Source organism: Schistocerca nitens, chromosome 10 (genome assembly GCF_023898315.1).
Source record: "Schistocerca nitens isolate TAMUIC-IGC-003100 chromosome 10, iqSchNite1.1, whole genome shotgun sequence".
Taxonomy (NCBI): Eukaryota; Metazoa; Arthropoda; class Insecta; order Orthoptera; family Acrididae; genus Schistocerca; species Schistocerca nitens.
In genome coordinates, this window is record NC_064623.1 from 52,484,473 (window position 1) to 52,507,941 (window position 23,469).

At 40.1% G+C, this 23,469-nt stretch overlaps 1 protein-coding gene across 1 annotated transcript in view; it reads left to right on the top strand.

Annotated features, from left to right (window-relative positions):
* The window catches only part of LOC126210521 (serine/threonine-protein kinase PAK mbt), a 116,676-nt gene that overhangs the window by 22,464 nt on the left and 70,743 nt on the right, over window positions 1–23,469 (top strand). The window contains exon 2 of the mRNA XM_049939768.1: window positions 10,106–10,363. Within this exon, the coding sequence (XP_049795725.1) occupies window positions 10,106–10,363 (258 nt within the window). The remainder of the gene's footprint in view (window positions 1–10,105; window positions 10,364–23,469) is intronic.

The following is a 23,469-nucleotide window of genomic DNA, read 5'->3' on the forward strand; positions in this document are numbered from 1 at the left end:
AAGGAAATGCTAAATGCTAAACGATATGAACACTTTTTTTGACATTGTGTACTGTATACAGTAGAGGAATAGTTTGGAGACGATGATTGTATCACTGTGACAATGCACCTTATCATAAAGTGGCATCTATGAGGCAATAGTTTGTGGACAGTGACATTCCTGAAGTGGGTTGGTGTGCCCTGAGTCCCAACCTGAATGATTTAGAACATCACCCTTGCAGTGTCTGGCATCACTACCTTCTCCATTTTCAGCTCTTTAGGAAGAATGGGCTGGAGTTCCTCTACAGATGCAGTGGTTAGCACACTGGACTTCGATTTGGGAAAACTATGGTTCAAAAACACATCCAGCCATCCCGAGTTGGTTTTCCTGTGATTTCCCTGAATCGCTTAAGACAAATGCTGGGATGGTTCCTTCGAAAGGGCACAACCGCTTTCCTTCATCAGCCTTCTCTAATCCAAATTTGTGCTTTCTCTATAATGACCTCATTGTCAATGGGACGTTAAACACTTATCTCCTCCTCCGACATTTGGATATTATCTCATTCAGCATAGCCCCAGAAGATTTCAAGCTGTCATAAAGGTGAAATGGTGGACACACTCCATATTAATGTACACTGGTAGGAGTCTGGGTACTTTTGATCTGGTACTGTATTAGTTCAATCCCAAGACATAAAAAACAGGTATTATGACCTAATGATAACATAAAATATGCAGATGTGATATATATTTGTATAGCTTAGGTTAGGTTAAGCTGGAAATGTATGGAAAAATCTAGATTCCTTCATTCAGTGGTGGTGGTAGTGGTAGTGGTAGTGATTGTTGTTGTGGTTGTGATATGTTTAAATGATGATTAAAGGATAAGAAGAAACAATCACCACCAAAATTGTCTACTGAAGTTAAATGTTACATAGAAACAAAGAGAAAAATATTACCTGGGGTGGTATTTACATCTCAGATCTAGTGCCTCAGGGAGGGTGTTCACTTTTAACTTCCAGGATTTGATATCTGCCATGTGATGTCCAAGATGTATTTCACATATGAGCACCAGTGGAAGGGGATTGGCACGTTGTCAGTATGCATTTTATTCACTGCTGTCATGGATAAAAAAATTGGTTGATGAGACTGCTTAGGACAGGAGTGGGCAACAGGCGGCTTGTGGGCAAAATTTGGCCCATGGTCAGTTTGTCAGACCTGCGGAAGAAATTCATGAGAGAGCGAGACGCTTGCATTGTACTCCGCCTGTGACATATTTCTGGATACTGGTGATTCAGACTTTAAAACTTTTTAAAATGAACGAAGAATTGATGGCTTAATTTGTTTAGTATTACAGAAACAGCCTATGTCCATGTGGTCAGCCATTAAGAGTATTTTTGCACATACATTTAATACATGCTTACTAATAGTGTTTGTGAATATTAACACACTAAATTTTAAAAAGCTCCAAAGACCTGCCCATGGCTGAAAATTGCTAACTTACTCCAAATTGCTTGTTGAATGGGACTGCCTGATACAGTGCCATATTTTGTTTTTTTGTTCTCTCTCCTGTTAACAACAGTAAATAATTGTAGTCCATTGTGAACATATTAGAATGCGGAAACTGTTGAAACTGAAGGTGATTTATGATGAATTAGTTGCAAGCAGTAGCTTGTATAAACATTTATTTTTCCGTGATGACATTTCAGGATGCTTGGCACCCTATCTTCGAATGTTTACATTTATTTACTTGTTGTGAACAATGTTTCTTTACTAACAGCATTGCAGAATTTTGCAATGGAAGTTTTATAGACAGTTGTTGTAAATTGTCAAAAGGAAAAATACAAGTTTACAACACTTAATAAATGTAAACATCTGAGGAAGGGGGTAACATGAGTGTACTCTCAAAAATACGAGTTTCGAGGCATAATTTGCAAGCATGTTTTGATGGGAAAGAAGTGCCATTCATATCAGTATGTTACTCAATGAACATTAATGTCACAGGCACTATAGTTTTGAATTTTTGTGCTAGGAGTGCTCCAGTTGTGTCATGTGATGAGCTCGTCCATGAGCTTAAGGAAGCATATGAATCAGGCCCTAGAAGGCCTCTGATTTGATTTGCTTTGCTTTGCCCATGCAGGAGAGGAGGTGAACTGTTTGCATTTTCTGTAGTCAAGAGTGCATTGTCAGTGGAATACCAACACTGCAAGGATTAATCGCTATAGAGCTACAGAGCGCTATATGGTTAGATGCTGTAGATGAATGCCAACTGAGACATTTTGTGGTGGTTGGGTGATGTGCCGTTGTATAACACCCCGTGACTTAGGTGAATCAGTGATTACAGTACTTGTACGTATGTAGTGGTACAGCCCATTCCTTGAATGAGAGGTATCACTTCCTTAAATACGTATGTCAAAATGTCAAAGAAAATATGTTTGTGACTGGCAGTAGTGAATAAGTGGTGAGCACCCCACTGTTGGGACCTGTTTTAAATCGTAGGTGCTAATACCAGTGCTAACGATCCAGTGACAATACAAAAGTGGGTAGCAGTCAGAAGATCCTACCTGCTGAGGTGGAGACTGGAGTTCCATGGAGCAGGTGGTGCAGAAGAAAGAGCCCCCATGAAATCTAAGAATGCAAAATGTCAAAGATGATAAATGTACTGTAATTGTTAATTATCAACTTGAATATCAGAACTGTTATGTACTCAGTACAGAGAGGCAGTATATGAATTAGTAGCTATCCTTGTTTATCACATATTGAGTTGTAATTTTGAAGATAATATAAGAAGATGAATTGATTCTCACTTCTTATATATGTGGTGGAGTGAATGAGAACAAGAAGTTAATTTTCAGCAGCTTTATCTGCAGCCTGTATTCATGTGAAAACTCACAATCTCTTAGGCCTCAAACAGCTGCTAGAAAAGGAGAAAAAGTGCTTATTTTAAGTGCCACTCATGGTAGAAACTGTGGGAGTATACTACAGTTCAAATTAGGTAAAAAATTCAGACAAATTAACTGATAACTTCTCTGTTAACAATACGTGAATTGTTATTGGTGGCACAAATGATACTGAACAATCTATGGAAGAATTTTGGAAGAATATGATAGATTCCTTGGAATATATATGTAAACTGACGCACAAAACGAATGTAAAAATTCATCCAATACCGCTTAGACATGACGCACAGGGTCTAAATGAAAAACTGACATCTGTAAATCACATTATGTTAGAAAAAAATCAACACTGCCACAGGTGTATGTAGGAAGAGATTATCTGTGAATTTCGAGATCGAACGCCTGAAAAGAAATGAATATACAACTCATGGTTTGCATCTAAACAAACAAGGAAAGATTCACATTTGTAATAGCCTTGCTTCTTTCATACACATGGTGAAAACTGAAAAACCAAGTACCAGTATAGGGAAAAATCATATGCAAATGGACTATCAGATAAAAAGTGCCAGTTTTGAAGTGAAAGTGCCACCCATGAAAAAACAGACAGTTATGGACCAGTATATGACAAAAAATAAGCTCAAAGAAAGTCACAACAACACACTTAATAGGTTAAATTTCAAGCCATCAAATGCACCAGCAAGGCAGTCATTAATGGACAGATGGGTGATAAAGGACAAAAGAAGTGGAAATCGGGAACATTTCAACAGGAGAAAGGCAGGAACCCACATATAGCGAACCAACAAGCCATATGTCAAACACCATGAATACCAGCCCTGCAACGACGGTTCAATCCCACGTGCGGCCATCCTGATTTAGGTTTTCCGTGATTTCCCTAAATCACTCCAGGCAAATGCCGGGATGGTTCCTCTGAAAGGGCACGGCCGACTTCCTTCCCCAGCCTTCCCTAATCCGATGAGACCGATGACCATGCTGTCTGGTCTCCTTCCCCAAACCAACCAACCAACCAGCCCTGCAAAACATTAGGATTTTTTTCCCCATTAAGTACACTAGCTCAAATTGTGAGATAAGTGGTCCAGTGAGAAGTGATATACTCCCTATACCTAATTTTAAATTACTCCATCAAAATGTTCAATCACTCTCGAATAAACTAAATGAAATAGAAATAATGTTAAATGACCTAAGTGATATTTCTGTACTACACTTTACAGAACACTGGCTCAAACAAGATATGTTAGAGCAATCATACATTCCTCAGTTCGAACTTGCAGGCATGTTTTGTAGGAAATTATCAAGTCATTTAGGTACCTGTGTATATGTTAGAGAAAATATTGAATTCAATAGTGTAACTATTTAACCCTATAAACTGTCCTGTGAAAAAGATATAGAACACTCTATAGTTGAATTACCAAGGCAAAATACAGTTATTGTTTGTGTACACAGGTCACCAGATGGAGGCAGAAAAGTGTTTTACTATCCTACAGAGGAACTCTCAGAAGAAATTCACACTCAAAAAGCTTTAATAGTGGTTTCTAGAAATTCAATAAATTCAGAGATGACATTATAAATATACTACAATCATTCAACATCAGTGGAACTGTAACTGAACCAACTTGAGAAACACCAACCTCTGCATTTATCATTGATCAGATCTTTATAATTATGTGCAAATATACCTATAACAAACAAGTTGTAAACAGAGGTTTTAGTGATCACAATGCTTAAATTCTTGCAATGAATATTTCAGGGCACTCAATTCCCAATATAATACAACACACAATAAGGAATTTCAGTAAAAAAAGAAATAAAAAAAAGTGCAATATTTTTGTTCTCTCGTAAAGGGTGTAAGTTGTAAAGATGTATACGACTTGTAATAATACCAATAAGAAATATGATATGGCTACATTCAAACTTTTTTTTGAAATACCTTTTCCCAAGAAAATAACTACATTTAACTCTACTCGGAAAGCAAACAAATGGATTACAAAAGAGATAAGGATATCATGTCAAAATAAAAGGAGATTGTAAGATTAATCCAAGCATAATAATAATCCTGACTTTATTACATAGTTCGAATAAAACTAAAGCAACCTGGCAAATTATAAGGAAAAATATGGGCACCAGGGCAGTTAATCACAGTAATGTAGAGCTGATTATGAATAAAAATAAACTAACTGACCCCAAGCATGTGGCTAGTGCCTTCAGCAATTATTTCTCTCATATAGCATGCCGTGACAAACAGCCAGCAAGTTACTCAGATCAAAAAATTCATTCAAACACATTATTCATGTATCCAGCAACACCTGAGGAACTGTAAGAATCCTAAAAGAATTACCTAATAAATTTCAGTGGGTGTTGATGAGATTCCAGAAACTATTATCAAAGCTAACACAACATGTATTGTGGAACCACTAACAGACATAGTAACTTCATCCTTTGAGAGTGGTGTGTTTCCAAATAATCCAGAAACTGCAAAAGTAACACCTTTGCATAAGAAGGGTGCAAAAAGTGATATTACTAATTATAGGCCAGTTTCAGTATTGTCAGGATTCAGCAAAATTATGGAAAAATGTTCCTTAAAAGATTACATCTTCTTAAATAAAGAGAGGCTGATAAGTGACTCCCAACATGGGTTCAGAGCTGGAAAGTCAACTCAGACAGCAAATTTTGCCTTCTTAAATAAAATATTAAAAGCAGTGGATGATAAGCAACATGTATCTGGGATATTTCTGAATGCAAGTAAAGCCTTTGGTGTTATTGATCATGGCATTCTCTTGCGTAAATTAAGTAATTATGGAATTAGAGGCCAGTCTGAAAGGTGGCTCCAGTCATACCTCAGTAATCATCAGCAGATCACAGAAATAAAACACAAAGATAGTGAAACAAAAAAGTGGGAGGTGCACCTAAACAATTTAAATAAGAGACTGAATTCACTAGCATATGTTGTTAGGATCCCCACTCAGAACACAAACTGCTCATCAGTACTGACAATGTACCATTGTAGTATACAGTCGCTATGTATGTATGGAATTAATGTTTGGGGGGAATTCCACAAATTCTACAAAAACATTTAAAATACAGAAAAAGGTTATCAGGGCGATAAAAAAAACTAAAGGCAAGGAATCCTGTAGACTCCCATTTAAAACTCTCAAAATATTGCCTCTGCCTTGCTTGTATGTATATGAAGTACTAATTTTCACAAAAGGGAGCATTTTAAAAAAGGAAAATCTCTTCAGACACAACTATGATATACACATGTATGAAACTAGCAGAAGATGAACCTACGTATGAACACAGTAAATACAAACTTATGCAAAAGAGGAGTGTATCATACTGGAGCTACCTTATACAACCATTTGCCTTGTTACCTAAAATGCATACGAGCATTAAATGCATTTAAAATAAAGTTAAACCAGTTCTTGCGTGACCATTGCTTCTATTCTTTGTCTGAATTTATGGAACATCTTAATTTGTAAACCTCATTTGCCAAATTTTACTAATTGTCAATTTATAATATAGTTTATGTTGTGCTTATCATGTTTATCATACTCAATAACTGCTATTATCACATGTAGAAGCAATGTACTACACCAAACTACATTATTATGCATTTTGATTATGTCAACAATGTAATCAAAATGACTACTGTATGGTAAATTAACTAGGTTTACCACTATCCTATATCACATGTACAAACTGTGTACTAAATTGATTCTTGGACAAATAAAGAAGAATAAACAAGATGAAGTCTGAGCCAGGTTGTAGAAAGAAGACAGACGGATCCAGGGCACCGACTAACTGGACCCTGATTAATAATACTTAATGGGAACCAGATATTCAGTAAGCAACATTCATTGTATAAGAAGGAGTGTTTAGGTGGCAACTTATTTTATTGTTTTGTGCTTGTGGTAAAGTATAACAAACCATCACACAGTCCAAGCCAATTTGAAACACTTCATGTACCTAAACAGTTCAGTGAACCATGCTTCAGGCAAAAGATAGGACCATATCCGATAAGAACACTTACCCTCTACAGCTTTATGTTGGCGATATTTCACTTTCCTGTAGCCAATCTGAAGCTAGTTCGATACCCAACAATAGGCAAAAGAACAGGCATGGAATTTTTAGTACGGAAATGTGAAGTTTTGTTGTTATTCACAGTTATCTGTACTTCTTGATTTATGTAGTGATTACTTTGGAACATGAGGTTGTGTAGCTAAAGTGCACAGATGATGTATGAGGCTCTTATGCTGCATGCTACTGTTTTTGTTGCTTGGAAGTGTTCAGGTGATAGTGTATGGCAGCCGGTGAGAATTGCTGAATGGCATGATTTCTTTTGGGAGAAGATGTGATGTGATTACATTGGTTTTCGATATGGAGAATGAGGATAAAAGTAGATGTGCTGAGGGGCTGTCTTGCAGAGTTGCCTGAGGTACAGGTTAGGTTGGAATGTGTGAATTAATTTGGTTGAGTTGGCAAAGCCAACTAATGTGCCTGGGGGGGGGGGGGGGGGAACACTATACATGCTGACAGATTGACCAGTAATGTAGCGCTTGGCCAAGATCAGTTTGGAATATGACAGTTTGCCTGTAAGTTGGCGAAAGCAATGAATCTGAGCACAAAAATAAGATTGCCATAATATATCTACATATAAGGTAGCTCAAGATACACATTCATCACATAACCTGCTTGTATGTCTTATTTATGAGTTTGCTGAAAATAGTGACAACAAGCTACCAGGTACATTTCCAGAATGAGATTTTCACTCTGCAGCAGAGTGTACACTGATATGAAACTTCCTGGCAGATTAAAACTGTGTGCTGGACTGAGACTCGAAATCGGGACCTTTGCTTTTCACGGGCAACTGCTCTACTGACTGAGCAACCCAAGCACAACTCACAACCCGTCCTCACAGCTTCAATTCTGCCAGTACCTCGTCTCCTACCTTCTAAACTTCACAGAAGCTCTTCTACGAACCTTGCAGAACTAGCACTCCTGGAAGAAAGGATATTGCGGATATATGGCTTGGCCACAGCCTGGGGGATGTTTCCACAATGAGATTTTCACTCTGCAGCGGAGTGTGTGCTGATATGAAACTTCCTGACACATTAAAACTGTGTGCCGGACCAAGGCTCAAACTCGGGAGGTCCCAAGCTCGAGTCTCGGTCCGGCACACAGTTTTAATCTGCCAGGAAATTTCATACCAGGTACATTTATTTGTACAACTTTGGAAATTATGAGTGAGCATGTTGATTACCTGCTGACAACTGATTTATGATTCATCGTGTTCACTTCTCATCATTCATCACGCAAACAGGACAACTGCAGCATCCAACGGAATAGCTGGGTGTACTGTAAGACCACTTTTATTTATTGCATAAATTGCAACAGGTTTTACAGTTATGCCCTAGGCTTTGAGAATTACTGGGCTACTGGATCTCCAAAGGTATTGGGACAGGAAAAGTTAGCGGATACTGCCATTACCAAAGCACTGTGTTTGACCCACTGACCAGTTGACAGTCTCTCTCTCTCTCTCTCTCTCTCTCTCTCTGAGGAAGAGCATTGTGCAAAAGCTTAGCAGTTATTTCTGTCTTGTTTATATGGCTGTCAATTGCTCAGAGCTTCATCCTTCATCTACTTGATGGGTGCGTACCTTTTGTCTCTTTCAAATTTGTGGTTAAGTTGATTTTGTGTTTGTACTACACACTGTTATTCAAACTTTTGCTGATAGCATGTGGTGAGTGCACACAGCTATGAAGTTAGGAACAGGAGTGGTATCATAAGCTTAGTGTCAGATCAGTGGAGGAAAGCTCCAAGGAACTTCATTCTGTAACAGAAGTTTAGGCAAAAACAGGGTTTCTAGTATGGGTTAGACATCAAGCTCAATGCGAAGGTACATAGTATCTATGGATTGTTACTAGGGGTGTTGCATATGACATCGGGTTGTATATGCCAGTGAGTCGATCACAACCAACTGCATCTCACAGCCTGGCAAAGGGGCTATATTAGTACATGAGAGGTTAGCTTATGTTATCACTACAAAAGTAGCCATGCTTTAAAAGCTCCATGGCAACTGATGAAGGTTCCAAAATGTCCCTTTCTAAATGTAAGATTTGTTAATGGTGTTACTGGGACATGAGACATTGCTATCATATCATCGCTACAAAACACATCTGCCTACCATTCTCTCATTGGTTGCTTAAATTGAGCTATTGCTTATTGCTACCAATAAATTAACTGCTCATCCCTCTGATCTTTTGCTATATAACTTGTTTTTTGCCATTTGTCTTAAAATTTGTTTTTCCAAAAATTATCTGATGTCCAACTCGCACCTCTCCCTCTACCTGTCGTGCATTTCCAGACAGAACAGCTCACAGATTGTGCCAGCAATGTGAGCCTGTGAAGCAAATGAATGCTGTCTGCATCCAGACTGATGATTATTCATTGATACTAAGTGTTTTAAAAATTTGCTCAACATTATTGAAATTGGAATGTTGCTTATTGAGGACACCTAGGCTCTTCCATTGGGTCCAGTTTTCCTGCTTCATAGGAGGGATAGGTATTGGTGTGTCTGGGAAAAAATGTCAGACCTAATACATTGCAACCATTGCTGGAAAAACAAATTGTTACCTGAATTTCTGTCTGTCATTTTAATATTGTGTGTGGTTGATATTTAGCATAGTGTACCACCTGCATAATAGAAGTATTTTAAGGATACTTACATAAAGCTGCTGTTTTTTAACACTAAGCTATTTTAGTTGAAAGCCCAAGGAATTTCAGTGGGCTTGTAACATTCCATGTTGTCAGTATTTGTTAAAATTCATTATTTTGTGTTTTACTCCCAGTGATTTAAACAGTAAAAAATTCTTTGTCCTATTGCACAAATAACTTTTTTTTCAGTAAAAACTATTTTAGAAAAGTATATTTTGAAATTTTTCGCCATATGTGTCCAACATTATTGGTTGTTGCTACGAATAAAATAAGTGCTCATCCATTTTATGATTTGCCATGTAACTTGTTTCTTTGCTAATTGCTTTAAAATTTATCTCTCTGACAATTACCTGTTACTCAACTCCTTTCGATTTGCCCTCTGACTTTCACCAATTGTTGCTAGTTGCATGCTTATAGTGACTTGCCTCACTTCTTACTTTAACGGTCTTATTTGTATTGGTATTTAAATATTGAAGTCAACTAATTATGTTCACTTTCATTCTTCAGACAATCGTTCGTGGTGATCCTCGGCTGAGTGGCATTCCGAAAACTTCGAATGTCGCCCGATCGAACTCGTTGCGATCGTCGAGCCCGCCGCGGCTGTCGAGGCGCGGGGAGTACCGCCAGGCTGCTGCTGGTGTGCCACCACCCGTGCCAGAGGGGGAAGTGATGCCTCCACTGCCCCACCAGCAGCAGCTTTACAGTGGGGGCGGGCCGACGGCTGGACCTCCTGGCCCTGGCGGGTCTGTGAAGCACCAGCCCTATGTAAGACATACTTAACTACCTGCATGTGTAGACTCTTTGATTTGGCCAGTCTCATAGCAGCACAAAAAATGATGCCGCATTTACACCATGGAATAACCTTATTATGACCACAAGTTATTATTTAGAACAGTTGCTGTTTGCAGCTCGCTGACAGCTGGAAGTGTGTCAGCCAGGTACTGATAAGTCTATTGTAAGATTTGGTTCCATCTGCTCGTATAAAACACATATATGTAAATTGAAGGTGGGGGAGGGGAAGAAAGGAAAGGAAAGGGAAGGGAAGGGATCACTGCTGTCAGCTGCATTGGGACATCACATGGCGTCGGCAGCTACAAGTGAAAATGTGCACCGGTTTGCGATTGGAACCCGGGATATCCTGTTTACTAGGCAGGTGCCATAACCACTGTGCTCTCCAGGACACAGTTTTATCGCAACTGCATGGACTATCTCGGCTCGCCTCATGACTGATCCACATTCCCATCAACCGCCACCTATCCGCAGCCCTTTTCCATTTCCTCCATATTGGCTCTTCCGAGATGTCTGTAGGAGGTTGGATGCACTGAAGAAGGTGGATTCATTGCCCAGCTAGGCCTATTGAATTATATCATATAATAACAAACCTATTCTTGGTCTTTTTGTCCAAACATGTTTCAGAAAGTTTGAGCCATCATCAATGCATCGTTATTTATATCTTGATTCCCAGATATAAGTTAGACCTAAACATTTTGTTGTGTGTGTTGTGATTTTTGTTTTTCTCCTTAAGTACTGATCATTATTATATTGTAGAGGTTTTATTAAATGACATAATAATTATGAATAATAGCCAGCTTCACTATTATGTAAATTGTTTATATTTTATATCATACACGATGAGCCCATTTCGGCATATTGTCATCATCAGGTGCTCCGTAAATACGTAAATAAGCGATGGTCTTAATGTAATGGTCTTGTAACTATGATCTGAAAAGCTATAATACATCATCAAGTGTTTTTACCGCATATGTAACATTGTTGCTGTCCCGCACTCTTTTTTTTTAGAATTATTATGTTCTCTTAGGTGTACACAGGAGATGTTTATTGGATTTTACTTCGTTTCCACATATGCTACTTTTCTGACAGTTTGGATGACAGTGGTTCAGTGATATTACATGTTTACTTAAGCAGTTACCATTATAAATAAGTTGTGTGTGAAATTCAGTTGTTTTTTTATTATTTTTATAGGTTTGGTTCTAATTATGTTTTTGCATAGAGTTTGTTTCAGGTTTTTTTGAGATTCTTTTTTCTACATTTTTAATTTTTTTTTTTTGTAATAATTTTGTTATTGATTTATCTTGGTGTTATGTCTCTGTTTTACACTCATTATGTTGTTATCGCTATTACTACAGATATGTATTAGTTAGCGTCTCTGATTTATTACTTTACCCTTTTTCTTGACTTATAGTGTGAACAAAGTTTTCTATGTACTTTTTGGGCTTTAGGTCAGTTTCTTCGTTCAGTAAATTTGTCGGGTTGCTGTATGCATGTGAATATGTACCTGTTTCCTCGAGGAGGTTCACGAATATTCCCTTCTGCCTAATATGGAGGATTTCATAGTGCTTCGTTTACAGGTTTTGTCGTGTTTTCTGTTTGTAAATGTTGAAAAAATGTGGATGGGTTGTTTTCACTGTCTCTGGTGTGCTCTTTATATCTAATTTTGAAGTACCTACCAGTTTGCCCTATGTAGAATTTGTGGCATGTGTTACACGGGGTCATTCTGTATGGGAATTTTTGTGCTGCCTTCGTGAATTTTGTGTTTGGGGCTTCTTTTTTATTTTCCAGCTACGTGTAGGCCATTGTTCAGGTGTCTCAGGATTCAAACTTGGATATTTCTGTACATATACTCCATGACAAGATTAGTTGCTGACAGTGTTGACCCATTCAATAGAAACATTTGTTCAGTGATCTCTAAATGGAAAAATGACGGGCACTTGGAGAACACTACTTTAGGAATTGTAGAGGAAGGTGTGCACTATAGAGCAGGTTGTGTTTTCAGTCAGCTTCCGACACTACGGGGGAAAAAATTAAAAAAATTGAGTGATATTCAAATGCAACTTGAAACATTCCCTTGTGACATACTCCTCCTGTGCTGCACAGAGGTCCTCAGAATAACTGAGAATTTTTCCCTATAATGTGTTATTTATTGATGTACTCTCTTTTGTCTTGTTTTATTAAGTCTTTGTTTATAAATTTTCTAATCAGCATTCTGTTCATTATTTACTAATTCATTCCATTATGGGTTACCTTTTACTCACATGGTTACACAGAACCTGTCAAATAAATAAATAAATAAGGGAAAAATAAAAAACCGAAGTAGACACAAAATTGTTTAAGCCTAATTTTCTAAACAGGATTGTGATCACAAAATGTTTTGTACAGTGCTTAGAGAAAGTTGTGAGACTTGGCTTTAAAAAACCATAAACTTTTGAAAAAGTAGTTTTAATGAAGCAAAAGAAGACAATTATGCAATCTACATACAATAGCTTCAATAGTTAATAGGGCCTCCTTAGCCTTGTACCACTCCTTGATCCTCTTTGACAGGGGTAGGCAAGAATTCGGCTCGTGAGCAGTGTGCTCACATGCCGTAACTCTCAGCCTGCCTGCACACTTCCTCCAGTGCCACACAAAACACTGAGAGTTAGGGGAAGGGAAAGAGGGGGAAACTGTGAACACGCCGTATGTAGATCGCAGTGTAATTGCAGTACATACGACTTGGTTTCATATTCCTCAATGACATAGGTCAGAAACAAAACACATTTTCAATATAATGGAAATGTACAGAAAAAAATCTACTCACCAAGTGGTAGCAGGGAAACACACACAAAAGGATTTAACTTTCACAAGCTTTCAGAGTCAGTGTCTCCTCCTCCTGGTGGAAGAGTTGAAGGAGAAAGAAGAGGGGTGAAGGAAAAGAACTGGAGAGATTTAGAGAAAGGGGTACAGTTTCGAAAAATTGCCCAGAACCCCGGGTCAGCGGGAGACCTAAGAGACGGGATTAGAAGGGAAGACTGAAGCAACGTAGTTTACTTATCTCTCGCAGCTTTCTCTTTCTGTCTGACCAGTTTTAAAAAAATTTCACAAAAATTTCATCTCCTTTCATGACTTAACTTATCAGTTTTTTTTTTCTAATTTCCAATCTTTTTTTGTATCATGTAGACCAGTCTTCCACTCTTATGGTGAGATGTTCTCACCTACTCATTGCCTCTTGTTAACCATTGTCTATTTTCATGGTTTTTGTGCGAATTTTTGTGTTTTTTCCAAATTTTTTTCTGGCTTTTCTTCCATTTTTCTATCTTTTTCCATCCTGTGCCTCTCATTTTTACCATTACCACCATTTCTAACTCTCCAAATCGTTCTCTCTTGCCATGATGAATCCCATCACATATTACAGCCTTTCTTTTCGAAAACATGCTTTTGCAATAGCAAAATTAAGGTCTCACATTGTGTTTCTTGAAACCTGCTTTTCCCTTGGAGCTACTCCCAAAGGCCAGTCTTTCCTTCTTATCCCGTCTGGTAAGTCTTTCCTAATCAGGGGTTCTGGGTGACTTTTCGAAACTGTACCCCTTTCCCTAAACCTCCCCGGTCCTTTTCCTTCACCCTTCACCCTTCTCCCTTCTCCCTTCCCCTTTAACTCTTCTGCCAGAAGAAGGAACCAACTTAAATCCTTGTGTGTGTGTGTGTGTGTGTGTGTGTGTGTGTGTTTCCGTGCTGCCTTTTGGTGAGTAGATTTCTTCATCTGCCCATTTACATTATATTATCAGAAACAAATTATCAGTATTATTTAATTATTTAAGGCATGCTGAAGACATAATATAATTTTTATCTGGTAGAAACTGTCAGCATACGGACAGACACAGACAATTTCACAGGTTTTCGCACTCGGGTTGCCTTGTAATCATGACTTGTTTAGCTTCATAATCAGAAAACATCTTTTACACAAGTTGATTGAAATATTGTAGCACTTTTGCAACCTCATTATGGAGACGTGGAAACTACCCGAGGAAAACAATGTAGTTGTCCTGGACAGCTTTAACGTAATGGGATTTGTCTTTAAAATGGGAATTATATTGCAGATGAATCACCTACATCTGCACATGCACAGGGACATTTTCAACTGAAATGGCAATGGTCTTGAAAACAGATGTAAAACTGGCAGTTTCCTCAAAATGTTTAGAAAAGTATCCACAATGAACTCTTCAAAATTGGTGTTTTCTCTAGCACCACTGAGCTTAGGGAACTGAGATGTGTCAGAAGTTGTTCCTTCATAGAATGTGATTTTTCTTTTTAAATGCATCTGCTTTGAATTGGAAATAAGTTGTTTCTCACCTTGCTGCGGCTACTGTGGCAGTGTGCAGTGAAGTCCACTTAACTTGCGAAGTCAGTGATCCATTCCAGATGCTGAAATTTTGGTTCCTGCACTATTTTTTCCTTCATAAATTCAACATTAATGAGTTTTAATTAAACAAAAAAAAAAAAAAAGAAAAGGATCCTTCCAGGCATGCCCCTAGACTTAACCAACATACTTTGCACTAGTATATAAAACCTCCATACTCTTTGTTCATTTCCATCAAAAACTGTTGGAACTGACAGTTTCTATGCCTGTAAAGTTTGCACAAAATGCTTCTTGATATACAGAATTATGAATCTCATCTGTTGAGCGTTGTAATTATGTGCTCTTTCATTGTCAACTACATCTTTTATTTGGTATTGTAATGTCGTTTCATAACATATTGGCAGTGCCCATTAATTATCAAATTGCTTAATAGATGTCAGTAATTCTCATCCCAGTCTTCTGCATGCCCATTCATTTTTAATGGCTTGTGGCACTAGATCAGTAGAGTGAAACAGCTACGGGACCTTTGAGCTTCCTACATACCATGAACAAATAGCTAAGTGTAAACAGCACTGACATCACGATTCTGCCGAACTGAAGAGCATTATGCCAACCAAAAAATGCAACACTGCAATACTAAAAGAAATGAAAGAAATGTTGCACTGTACCAGGCACTTCCAAGGAGGACCAAGCAAAACCAAGACAGACTGAGCCTCGGCCTACACACTGCCTGCACATGTGGCTCTGTGCAGTTTGGCCCACTTGTGGCTGACAGTGCGCTTTAGCGTGGAGTTGTGTTCTCCTAAATTTGCACCAACATATAAACTCCTTAGGTTTTTGTGTTTCTGGATGTGGAGCTATCATGTTCCAAATGTATTCAGTAGGGTTTGGGCAGGGCCCATTGCTGGCCGTTTAAGGAGTTTAACACCCTGCTTTGAAAACCAGTCCTTAGTGTAACCAGAGGAGTGATGTGAGACATTGTCTTGCTGGTAGATAAAGTTTTCCCTAAGCAAATTTTTAGCCAGTGGTGGCATGACTTCCAACATTGTCAGCAGTATTTTATAGTGTGTGTAGTCTCCTGAACAAAAGAAAGGTGCCCCATACTCTCAGATCTGATGGAAGTCCAGATCATCACAGACTCACCATTGGTCTGAACTGCCAGAGTGATACAAGCAGGTAGAAATTTTTCAGTTTTTGTTCATTGGACACTGATTCTATGCCTAACAAGTAGTTCAAAGCGGCTTTCGTGTGAGAAGATACCATGCCCCTGAGACTTCATTAACCGCCACATCAAGCTTTAGACTAAATTTTGTATCTCTGTTTCCTCAGATCATTTAGAAAGCATCCACACCTGTTTGCTGAAGCCTTGCAGAACAGAAATATTGAGATTTTTGTCTTCCATATTCAAAACAGGAAATAAATCAGTACAACTTTGTGAAATGGAAAGTTGCTACTCACCATATAGAGGAGATGCTGAGTCACAGATAGGCACAACATAAAGACTGTCACAAATACACCTTTCAGCCAGTAAGGCCTTTACCAGAATAGATGGCGCACGCGCGCGCGCACACACACACACACACACACACACACACACACACACACACGACCACAGTCTCAGGCAACTGAGGCCACACTCAGTGTGCAGTTTGGCAGTACCCATCAATTATCTAAGTGCTTAATAGATATGACTAATCCTCATCCCTGCCTTCTGCATTTCACACTCAGTGTGGCCACAGTTGCTTGAGACTGCAATCGTGTGGGAGAGTTGCATTTGCGTGAGGGTGTATGTGTGTGTGTGCTGTCTATTTTGGCAAAGGCCTTGCTGGCCGAAAGCTATATTTGTGACAGTCTTTCTGTTGTGCCTATCTGTGACTCAGCATCTCTACTATATGCTGGGTAGCAACTTTCCTTTTCACAAAGTTGTTACATTCCATCCTGGATTTTCCATTGTTTAATCATTACAACTTGGCATTTTAAGTTTTTATGACCCTCATTTAAAATCTTCTGATCCAGATGATGAAGGGTTTTGCACGGTCTGCCTCTTCACGAAGCTTAATTGCCATTGCTGGCTTCCTTAAAACGTCTCACCTCATTACTAACGTGTTTTAGACACATTAGGTTTACATGCAGTAATCAGTAAGTGTTACTGCATTTGCATGTACTGATAATTAGCCATATGGTATCTTCAGACACAGGTAATTACCGCATTTTCACAGAATTTAGTTACACAAAACAGCAAAAAGTGTAGCGAGGTTATAACGAATGGTCTGAAACAACAGTTTCCTCACAAGAAAGCATGCACAGTGGATCCATCACAAATGAGATGTGGAGAAAACAACTGCACAGTCAGAATAGGTCCCAAAGCTGCCAATCAGAGCTTTTGCAGAATGAAAGTGCCTGATTTTTCCACACAATTTACTGGAGGAAAAAAGTTTGTTTGAGAGGTAATCAGATGACTAGAAATTTTTTCACAGGTTGTGTTGTTAGTTTTGTGGTTGCCATACTCTAATAAAATGGCAATAAAAATTTCATAGCTATAGGACTGCCTGTTTACAAGAAAGTATACATTTTATCGGAAAAACAGTCCATCTCCAAACATATTAGAGCTAGTATAGTGAAATTTTACCTTAAAACTCGTAGTTAAGATGTCTAATAACATAATTTAAAACATTGACTAAAATGCTGTCACTTCATGGATGAAAACAGATTCTACTGAATTTAGACCTCTCCCTAAACTTTTTGTGAGCACTATATTTTTCAGTTATTGAATAAAATAATGACAAACCTCTGAAAGCATGAATGTGCTGAAAATTTTTTGGGCAGGAACATCTAGAGAAATTGGTGTTTAGTTAAAATAAATGGAACCCCTTCTTGTAATAATGTCTGCAAGCACATCGACGATCTGCCTCACGTAACCACGAGTGGGTCTGACACTGCGATTACATGCGAGTCGTCCCATCAGCTACTGTTTTCAGTGACGACTTCCGTCTTAATACATTATCTGATCAAAAGTATCTGGATACCATTCCGTAATGTGAAATTGACTGCTAAATGTCACGAGAAGCAGACCCACCAGTATAAAAGTGAGTGGGGAGTGCTGTGTTGTCAGTAGAGAAGCAGTAACCACAGAATGGGTCAGTCGGGACAGCTCGGTGACTTCAAACATGAACTGGTCATTGGTTGTCACCTGGGTAAGAAACCCTTCTAGAGCTGCCCAAGTTGACTGTTGGTGATGTGATCAGCTAAGTTTTGGAAAGGACGAAATAATCTAGTCAGCTAGTTGTGTGAACCAGGTTTATTAGAACCATTAATCTAGGTTCCTTCTTCAGAAGGAGGTGTAATACTTGTAAAACATTTTGTGTTGAAAATGTATGTTAAAATAAAGCTGTTTGGCTCTTATCAAGAAAAAAAATTCATCCCAAAAACAATAAAATAACAGGCCATGGCCATCAACAACAGTGTGAACCTCAAAAATAGTATTTGTCAACTTCTTAACGTGGTAGGCCTAGTATATTCGGTCAACAAGTTTTATCTGTGAATTTCACACTGATGTTATTTGATTGCCACGGACTGCTGTTTTATTGTTTTTGAGATGAATTTTTACGTTACGAGAGCCAAATGGCTTTATTTTAACATACCTTTTCAACACAAGATTTAAGAAGCATTACATCTCCTTCTGAAGAACATAATTTTTATGATTAGTAAATCGTGGGTCTAAGTGTTCTAATAAACCTGTGTCAGGCAACTGGTTGGGAGACTAATACTTTACAGTTGCTGTTTAAAGACACGTTCAAGATTTTAACTACCTAAACTGAGGCCAGACATACTTCACACACTGACATACAGGACTATCGAGCATTGTGATGTGTGATTGTAAAAAATCCCATGAAATTGGTGGAAGGAATCACTTGTGAGTTTGAGTGTTAACAGCAGTCCAGGCAACACAATGATTGGACAAAAGCAGTTAAAAAGAGTGGGAGACAGTGTTCAAGCAGCTCCTCATAAGCCAAACATTATCACTGCGGTCAGTGCTAAGCGGCACATGAGGGGATGTAAAGAGCAATGCCACTGGACAGTGGATGACTGGAAATGAGTGATTCGGAGCAATGAATCACGGTACACCCTGTGGCAATTCAGTGGAGGGATTTAAGTTCGTCAAACTTCTGGAGAATGTTACTTGCCACCTTGTGCAGTGACAACAGTGAAGTACGGAGAAGGTGGTGTAACAGTGTGGTGTTTTTCTTTTCGTGGTTGAGATGTAGTCCTCTTATTACGTTTAGGAAAATGCTAATAGCAGAAGGATGTGAAGTTGTTTTACAGTATAGTGTACTGTGTATGGTAGAGGAAGGGTTGGGATACGCTAATTGTTTGTATCACCATGACAGTATCACCTGTGACAAAGCAGCATCTGTGAGGCAATGGTTTGTGGACAGTACATCCCTGAATAGCCTGCCCGGAGCCCCAATCTGAACCCAATGAAACACACTCGAGATTGGTCAGAACATCGATGTTGTTCCGTACCCCAGCATCTGGCATCACTACTGATATTGATAAACTGCGATGGAATCAGTTCGTGCCCCACGCCTAGTACTTCACATTTCTCATTCTTCACTTATCACTTATTAAACTAGTATGTGGCCAACTTCAAACACATACGTCAAGTGCAAAGTTACAGTGGTCTGGGTATACCTTCTCTGGTTTCGGCTGGTGAAGAATGGGCTGCCATTCCTCCACAGACATTCAGACACTTAATTTGCTTCAGGCAAATGCCGGGATGGTTTCTTTTGCCCCCCCCCCCCCAAATCAACTAACTGACATTCAGACACTTCATTGAAAATATCCACAGCAGAGTTGAAGCTGTCATAAAAGTGAAGTATGGACACTTCCTAAATTAATTTCCACAAATTAGTTTCCAGAGACTACTTTCCACCAGATAGTTTATTTATCCAAATGTTAAATCTGATTTCATTTTTCTCTTTCTAGATACTTTCTTGTCGACTCATAGTATTGCTCACACCGTATTTCAAAGACTTTTAATTGTTTCATTTCTGTTTTCTCTGTTCTCAATGTGTCCAAAACATACACTATGTGATCAAAAGTATCCGGACACCTGGCTGAAAATGACTTACAAGTTTGTGGCGCCCTTCATAGGTAATGCTGAAATTCAGTATGGTGATGGCCCACCCTTAGCCTTGATGACATCTTCCACTCTCTCATACATACTTTCAGTCAGGTGCTGGAATGTTTCTTGGGGAATGGCAGCCCATTCTTCACGGAGTGCTGCACTGAGGAGAGGTATCGATGTCGATCAGTGAGGCCTGGCACGAAGTCGGCATTCCAAAACATCCCAAAGATGTTCATTAGGATTCAGGTCAGGCCTCTGTGCAGGCCAGTCCATTACAGGGATGTTATTGTTATGCAACCACTCTGCCACAGGCAGTGCATTATGAACAGGTGCTCGATCTTGTTGAAAGACACAATCGCCATCCCCAAATTGATCTTAAACAGTGGAAAGCAAGAAGGTGCTTAAAACATCAGTGTAGGCCTGTGCAGTGATAGTGCCATGCAAAACAACAAGTGATGCTAGCCCCCTCCATGAAAAACACGACCACACTGCAACACCATCGCCTCCGAATTTTACTGTTGGCACTACTCACGCTGGCAGATGGCGATCACCGGGCATTCGACATACCCACACCCTGCCATCGGATCGCCACATTGTATACCGTGATTCGTCACTCCATACAACGTTTTTCCACTGTTCAGTCGTCCAATGTTTACGCTCCTTACACCAAGCACGGCATCGTTTAGCATTTACTGGTGTGATGTGTGTCTTATGAGCAGCTGCTCGTCCATGAAATACAAGTTTTCTCACCTCCTGCCTGACTGTCATATTACTTGCAGTGGATCCTGATACAGTTTGGAATTCCTGTGTGACGGTCTGGATACATGTCTGCCTATTACACATTACAACCCTCTTCAACCGTCGGCGGTCTCTGTCAGTCGACAGACGAGGTCGGCCTGTATGCTTTTGTGCTGTATGTGTCCCTTCACATTTCCACTTCACTATCACGTTGGACATGGGGACATTTAGGAGTGTCAAAATCTTGTGTACAGACATATGACACAAGTGACATACAATCACCTGACCACATTCAAAGTCCATGAGTTGTGCAGAGCGTCCCATTCTTGAAACTTCTTTCAGGAGTGCTAGTTCTGCAAGGTTCGCAGAAGAGCTTCTGTAAAGTTTGGAAGGTAGGAGACGAGATACTGGTAGAAGTAAAGCTGTGAGTACCGGGCGTGAGTCGTGCTTCGGTAGCTCAGATGGTAGAGCACTTGCCCGCGAAAGGCAAAGGTCCCGAGTTCGAGTCTTGGTCGGGCACACAGTTTTAATCTGCCAGGAAGTTTCATATCAGCGCACACTCCGCTGCAGAGTGAAAATCTCATTCTGGAAACATCCCCCAGGCTGTGGCTAAGCCATGTCTCCGCTATATCCTTTCTTTCAGGAGTGCTAGTTCTGCAAGGTTCGCAGAAGAGCTTCTGTAAAGTTTGGAAGGTAGGAGACGAGATACTGGTAGAAGTAAAGCTGTGAGTACCGGGCGTGAGTCGTGCTTCGGTAGCTCAGATGGTAGAGCACTTGCCCGCGAAAGGCAAAGGTCCCGAGTTCGAGTCTCGGTCGGGCACACAGTTTTAATCTGCCAGGAAGTTTCATATCAGCGCACACTCCGCTGCAGAGTGAAAATCTCATTCTGGAATCGTCCCATTCTTCTCTCTCACAATGTCTAATGATTACTGAGGTCGCTGATACGGAATACCTGGCAGTAGGTGGCAGCACAATGTGCCTAATATGAGGAATGTATGTTTTTGGGGGGTGTCCAGATACTTTTGATCACATAGTGTAGCTTTTCATGAATCTGTTTTTCAATAGCAAGTTTTATATTATTGGATTTTTCAAGCTTATTAAACACGTATTTTTATAGGATCCCCTTATACCTTTTGAAATCTATGTTACTGTCTTTCTTGCATTTTCCCGTTATCTATTCTACAACTCTACAGCCAAGAAGGCAAAATATTTCCATCTCTTCAAGAGTCTCTTGTCCTTTAGCCATCTAGAATCCCCACATCTTGCATTCACCATTATATTATTTTATACGTGGTGTCGCCATCAGCAAGTGCATGTACCATTTCTTCAAGCACCTGATTCAATTGGTGCTACCTTTCTGCAAATATTTCTGTGCCATCAGTGGCTGTATCATACTCATTTCTGTACCTGACAAACAGTTTCCATGTAGAAACTGTCATTGTCTTCCCTCATTGTCTCTTTCTACAATCCCCCCTGCGGGTCTGAGGGTTAGAATAGGCCCGAGGTATTCCTGCCTGTCGTAATAGGCGACTAAAAGGAGTCTCTCACATTTCGGCCTTTATGTGATGGCCCCCTGTAGGGTTTGGACTCCATTGTTCAAAATGTTCCCAAAGAGTGAGCCGATTGGGGAAGGGCGCCTTACGTGATGCATCATGTCCATCGTGCCTTGAGATCTTTAGCCCACTTTCTCGTTGTCGCATTGCAGTCCTGCCCATTCTCCATCTCTTGGACGAGGACACTTTCCTGGGTGCTTTATCCACCATGCACTATGCAGTGTCACTTTCTGTGCCGACGATGACCGTGGACTTCTTTGCACCTCGTATCCAGCACGGTAGCCAGTCCATTGTGGTGGGGCCGCCATGTACCCTGTTGGTTGTAGCCCCCTGACAACACAGGGATTGCTCTGCTGATGCCTGTGCCATTAACTCCCCACATATGCCAAGGAGTAGATGCCTGTCACCCTGGGGCATCGGGACTCACGGCAATGGCCATCCTGCCAGGTGGCTTTTGTTGCGGCTGGGTGGCACCCGTGGGGAGGGTTCCCTGGTCGGAGTGGGTGGCATCAGGGCAGATGACACGCCATGAAGCATAGTATGTCATTTCTTGCTGGTGGTCCACCATCGGCAGTCTCTAAGCGGGCAAAGTCTAACATTAATGCTAAGAAATATGACCCCAAGTCGTTCCCCTGCATGGGAGGTACGCCAAGCTAATCATGGCAGTGAAGCTTATTCACCCTGGTACCTCGTATGTATGAGAGTTGATGGGGAATCTTTCATATCCGTGAAGCCTCAGTTTTTTGTGGAGCATTTGGAGGACAAGTATGGGGAGGTGGAGGGCTTGTCCAAAATGCACTCTGGGTCAGTTTTGATAAAAACAGCATCTTCTGCCCAGTCACAGGCTTTATTCTCTTGTGGCAAGTTGGGGGATGTTTCTGTTACCATCACACCTCATAAGAGCTCAAGTATGGTCCAGGGTATTGTATTCCACAGGGACTTTCTTTTGCAGTCTGACGACGAGCTGTGCGCCAGTTTAGAGCGGTGAGGTGTACATTTTGTCTGGCGCTTCCATTGGGGTCCGAGGGATAACCAGGTTGCCACTGGTGCCTTCATCTTGGCCTTCGAGGGTGACACATTGATTGAGAAGGTCAAGGTGCTGTGACGTCAAGCCATATATTCCTCCCCCGATGCAGTGTTTTAAGTGCTGGAAGTTCGTCCGTTTGTCTTCCCGCTGTACTTTCAGCCCCACTTGTTGAGATTGTGGACGTCCATCGCATCCCGGTACAGAACAGCTGTCGCCCCATCTGTTCCTCGAATTTCTGCCGCCTCTCAGAACCGGGAGACTACACCTGCCGCCTTGATGGTGGGGGCACTTCCC